This window comes from Caenorhabditis remanei, chromosome X (genome assembly GCF_010183535.1).
Source record: "Caenorhabditis remanei strain PX506 chromosome X, whole genome shotgun sequence".
NCBI lineage: Eukaryota > Metazoa > Nematoda > Chromadorea > Rhabditida > Rhabditidae > Caenorhabditis > Caenorhabditis remanei.
Window position 1 is genome coordinate 3,137,439 of NC_071333.1, and position 6,000 is coordinate 3,143,438.

Below are 6,000 nucleotides of genomic sequence, written 5' to 3' on the forward strand. Positions count from 1 at the left end.
TTTCTAGTAGTCCATATAGCTTTACATTTTTATATTGTGCAGGAAAGCCAGTTTTAAGCCATAGCCTCACTATTTGTCGTACGATGATATTTTCCGATCATCACAATATCATTATCGTTTACCTGTTTTCAGATCTACCATTTATCAACCTCTCGGCCAATCGTTTTCTGATTTTATTGTACTTCGTTGCAGTTCTTCGATCTAATCAAACTATTGAGTAAATCACATGTATTAAATTTGGATTTTCAGACCAGAATATCTGGATTCAGGAAGGTCGCCAGCAGTTTTTGAAAACTGATTTCCCATCAGAATTTGATTCTCTATCGATTCTGCTAGGTCTCGTTGCTGAACTCCAAAGTCAGTCCTGACCATTCCCTAGTCAGCAATTTTAGAAAACTGGTTTCCCGTCAGAACTTATTTGTCTTTCCATTCTACTAGGTTTCATTCTTAAACTTCTTGGTCATTTTAGACCGTTCCTTAGTATGTTCCTTGTTAGTCTCTTTGCTAACCCAGATGCGCTCAACGCTGTCTCTCTCAATAGTGTTTGTTCTCATCAGTCGGTCCTTATAAACCTCAAAGCGAGCTGAGATCACCTTCATACAAATATGAAAGAGGATTCAGCTGATTTACAACTAAGTCCATAATCATTCCTTTGTCTAACTCATCTCCCGGGTAACCAGCCTTCTTCATTAGCATCTCTATAACATCCCTAGTTTACGACATGTCTTTCTGCACAAGTCTCTCATTCCCTTCATCTTCTTTTCAACCATCACTTACACTTAGTCATTTACAATCCGAACCGTCATTTTTCTTTTGGAATTCATTGTCCTACTTTTTGATAGCATTTTCCGATAGCTTCAATTATTGTCCAACCCTGACTAATGTCTAAACGCAAGTATTGACCAGGTGAAGTACTGAAAAAGTACTAGGGATGGGCGTAAGGTGGTAAAGTCAATTGGACACGGCACTAGAAGGTCGCATAATTTTCCTAGTAGTCTATGTAGCTTTACATTTCTATAATGTTCATTAAGGTGAGCTTGAAACTAAAGTCTTACTGCTTGTCGAGAATTTGGTTCTGACTGTTTGTAGTATTTTTACAACGTTCGAATTTTAAAAATTATATTGAATTTGGGTAATAAATCGGTAAAAACATATGTGCTACACTTGGATTTTCAGACCAGAATATCTGGATTCCGGAGGCAACTCAGCAATTTTTGAAAACTGATATCCTTTCAGAATTCATTAGTCTTTCCATTCTACTAGGTTTTGTTTTTGAACTTCTCGGTCAGTTTAGACCATTACCTAGTTGGTCCCAAGTCAGACAGTTATGTTTGCTCTCATCAGTCGGATCTCATAACCCTCATAGCAAGCTGAGAACATCTACATACAAGTATGTCACATTCCGCTGATTTACAACCAATTTCAATATCATTCATTTGTCTAACTCATCTCCCGGGGTAACCGGCAGATGAGTCTTGAGTCCCTCATTCGTCACCCTCTTTTCAGTTATCTGTCCAGTCACTTACAATCCAAACCGTAAGTTGACTTTTGGAATTCGTTGTCCTTTTTTTTTACATTTTCCGTTTAGTTCAATTATTTTCCAGCCCTGACAAATGCCTAAACGCAAGTTTGAACAACGCACAAGAAAAAGTTCTGAAAAAGTAATAGAGAAGGGCGTCAGAGGGTTTAATCAAATGGACACGGCAATAGAGAATTGTGTAGTTTTCGGAATAGTTCATGTGGCTTTACAATTTCAATTGAAGATATAGGACTTGACAGTTTTTGTGGGTTTTATTTTGAAAATGGCTAATTTTAAAGTCCTGTCACAATGTCTGTTTTTGTTCTATATTTCCGAAATCTGCATGGTGTGTAGATGTAACATAGAGCTTCATTTTTTTTAGTTGAGAGTTTTTCTGTACCGGTTTTCTATAAAAAGATAATGGTCGTGAAAATTTTTGCGAGCTGAGGACAGCTGCGTACAAATATGTCAGAAGATTCCGTTGATCTACAACCAACTTTGAAATCACTCCTTTTTTCTTTCTCTCTTGTCTTCCGGGAAACCGACCTTCTTCATTAGCACCTCTATCTAGGACATTTAAATTCTCTAACGGTGTTAAATATATTTATTTTTTTAATTCAAGATAATGACCTGTGCTTCACTATGTAATTAATAGATTTTTCATACGACAGTCAATTCTTTATTTTTTCCACTCTTCACTGTTTTTTACATGATGTGATAATATTTAATGTTCAAAAGAAAAACCCATAATTTCCTCCGGATGGTGAGTAATTTTCTGTACTCTCTCCATTTCCTGCGATCTTATCAAAACAAACAATGGCGGAGACAGGCACCGTCCCTCCAGTTGGGGGTCACGAGAGGGGACGGCGCTAGCCAATGTAAGAAAAAGGAGGGGCATGGCACTGACCACCGAAACATTTTTGACTGCGTATTGCATCATTTCTCCTCTTTTTCTCTCTTTTTTAATCTTCAACATTCATTTCACAATACTTTCGAAATGCGTAGATCTTTTTGAATGAACCTTGAAATCGTTAATTAATTAGCAAAGACAGAATGAGTAGTTTATCAATTTTCAGTACATTTCGGTTATAATTTCCCTTTGTTCATCCACTCTTCACACATCATTGTGAGATTCTCTTCTTTTTATAACATTATTATCTCCGAAGGGCGGATTCTGAAGATAATTTCCCCGTTTTTTCCTATTTTTTGAATCTGCTATCTCTTCATCTATGTCAACATGTATTTTTCCTTGTTTACATTTAAATCCAATCAACGGACCAGTGTCACTAATAAGCTTATTAACCACTTTCGATTTATCCTTCATTTATAGTGGTAGTGTCCTCTGCAATATATCATTAATTATTTCCGCTCCCATTTGAACTCTCCTTTCTTCCACTTATTTGAAATTTACCAGATCAATAAGTCAGAGTTTATTTTGAACGCTTCTCAATTTTTCGAAATGTTATTTTTCCCGTTTCAGTTCATTTTCCTTGATCAGTGGAATCAGACGAACAGGAATAATATATTCGAAGATAGACCGCACGTCTCTCCTTCATTTCTTTGTAGTTGACACCTTTTTTGTGTTCCGGAAGCGAAAGAGAAAGAGACGTCCTGTTTCTATACTTTAAATGTAACATTGGATTACTGTAACTAATTTGAGAATAATTACAAGATATTGCATGTGTCTTTGTTATTTTTTTTGTAGTTGACACCTTTTTTGTGTTCCGGAAGCGAAAGAGAAAGAGACGTTCTATTTCTAGACTTTAAATTCAAAATTGGATTACTGTAACTAATTTGAGAATGATGGAATGATATTGCATGTGTCTCCTTCATTATTTTTGTAGTTGACACCTTTTTTGTGTTCCGGAAGCGAAAGAGAAAGAGACGTCCTGTTTCTAGATTTTAAATTCAAAATTCGATTACTGTAACTACGTTGAGAATAATTACAAGATATTGCATGTGTCTTTGTCATTTCTTTGTAGTTGACACCTTTTTTGTGTTCCGGAATCAAAAGAGAAAGAGACGTCCTGTTTCTAGATTTTAAATTCAAAATTGGATTACTGTAACTACGTTGAGAATGAAGAAAAGATATTGCATGTGTTTCCTCCATTATTTTTGTAGTTGACATCTTTTTTGTGTTCCGGAAGCGAAAGAAAAAGAGACGTTCTATTTCTAGACTTTAAATTCAACATTGGATTACTGTAACTGAGTTGAGAATGATTAAAAGATATTGCACGTGTCTCATACATCAATTTTGTAGTTGACACCTTTTTTGTATTTTGAATGGAGTAGAGTTAGAGAAGCTTTCTTCAAACTATGTACTGATTTATCCATTCATTACCCATTCTACTTTTAACCAAACAACCACTCATCTTCCATTTCCGAATAATTATCCAACTTTTTCCTCTAATCTCACTTTTTTGCAGAAATGTCGAGAACGTCTAGATTTGTGGCAGCATGCAAAAACTGCTCTGTGTGTAATGCATTGGACACTAGAGGAGTCAATAGAAGGGCAAATGCAAAGAAAAGGAAAAAGTGCGCAAAGGTGGCAAAAGCGGCAAAAGGCAATACTTGCAAAGATTGCAATGCTAGTTTTGCTACCAAGCAATCGTTGAAAGCTCACATCAAGCTTCACGACCCAAACCGAGAAACATTTCCATGTGACAAATGTTCGAAAATCTTTAAGTAAGTTTTTGTTTTCGAGAATCTGTCCACAATTTTGTAATGATTTCAGCACTCGCGGTAACCTGAAATATCATTATAAGCAGTATTTCAAGTCTAAACAGGAGTTCAATGCTGCCTGGATAAAGTTGAATAATAGAGTCCCACGACAAGCTTTAAGACCGAAAAATACTGTTGCCACAAGCTCCCAAGGAATCAATGTTGATGATAGAAGCGGAGAAGATTCTGATGATCAAGAAAGCGTCAGTGGAACTGAAGAGAATGAAGATGAATTCAAAGAGGATGCCGATGATATTGAAATGGAAATTGCGACGGTTGAGTTGAACGATGGAGAAGACGAGGATCAGTTTGAAGATGAAGATAATAATGATGTGAATGGAAACGTGGACATGGATCGTTTTCAAGATATTGATGGCAACTATATTGATGAGTTCCCACCACCAGAAGATATCACACATCAAGACAGGAACATCGAAGAACTTCACTATAGTGATATGGAGTACATCGGAGAGGATAATGATACTGTTGAAGTCCCTATGAGAATTGAATATGAAGAAAATGACCAGAATCACAACGAAGGCGTTCCTCAAGATATAGAGTTCGAACAAGAAACTTTGCACCCTGTCCACTCCCTCGAATTTACTGAAGTCAGTACAGTCACTTGGTTTCCTCGAGAAACTGAAGCACAAGTACCCCATACTTCTAATAAGACAGGATTCGAGAATTTGAAAGCTTTGTGTCTCCTAATGAAAGAGGACCGTCGTTTGAGAAATATGGACATAGAGACAACTAGACGTGAACAATCAGCAAGTGCAATTGATCAAATGGTTGAGAAATCAACCAGCCGTTTGGTGAGCTCCATTTCAAACTTGTTTCCACCTGAAATGAAAGCAGAGTGCTCAGAAGTTTGTCGGAAAATCAGAGGATATTTTCAACAAAGTAGCTCGGATTTTATGGAACTGTTCGAGAATTTTATGAAGGTAGGTTTTATTTCAATTTGTATGAACTATTTTAATTTATTCTTACAGAAAATGATCTCGAACGACGTCAATATGGAATCAATCCAATTCGTGGAGCAATTGGAAGAGAAATGCAGAATTCATTCACCGCGGAAAAGAGGAGCAGAAATCATCCACATGTATAAAAAAGTGGCTCTCAGGAGATCCGGTTCCTTCAAGGAGATCATAGAGACCGCCTACATGCCAACGCTCAATTCGACTATGTGCCATTGCGGTTTAGAGGTTTACAATAAGAAAGTTGTAACCCCACAAGGATTATATTTTGTTATACTTTTGGACGCCTGGAGCCCCACACATCGGATTGTGGACCTCACTTCGAATTCGTTTGTGGACATGTTTGGTTCGAAATGGAGAGTGCATTCATTCGTCGAACGCATCCCACACCCAATGAACACAACAGAAGAAAGTGTCTATGTAACTTGGAATCAAACTCCTAGAAAATGGACTTCGATCGATGTGAAGTTTGTGGCACCAATGGAAAAACAAACAATTTTCTTCAAGGAGCATGAAGTGAAGGCATTGGTTTTCAAAAAAGTTCGAGTAGAATTTTGAAATAGTTTTTTGCTCTCCATCCTCCCATTCCATTGTTAAACCGTCTGGTTCCACCTTGATTTTTTTTAAATTTCTTGAGATTCTTCTTCATGAACAGTTTAGCGCTTTTGTGTTCTCCTACTCAAGCCTTCCACTCTTTCTTTGTTTTTGATTAACCTCTTTTTTTTGTGAACTCGATTTGAGTACTAATCAACCTATTGATTAACTCCATGTTCTCAATTCCATTTT

At 36.8% G+C, this 6,000-nt stretch overlaps 1 protein-coding gene across 1 annotated transcript; it reads left to right on the plus strand.

Moving 5' to 3' along the window:
- Window positions 1–3,947: 3,947 nt before the first annotated feature.
- Window positions 3,948–5,772, plus strand: GCK72_022606 (uncharacterized protein; the record flags this gene model as incomplete). Its single annotated transcript, XM_053734931.1, has 3 exons — window positions 3,948–4,204; window positions 4,254–5,181; window positions 5,230–5,772. 3 exons carry the CDS (start codon window positions 3,948–3,950, stop codon window positions 5,770–5,772), a joined length of 1,728 nt encoding a protein of 575 aa, XP_053578497.1.
- Between the last annotated feature and the right edge of the window lie 228 nt (window positions 5,773–6,000).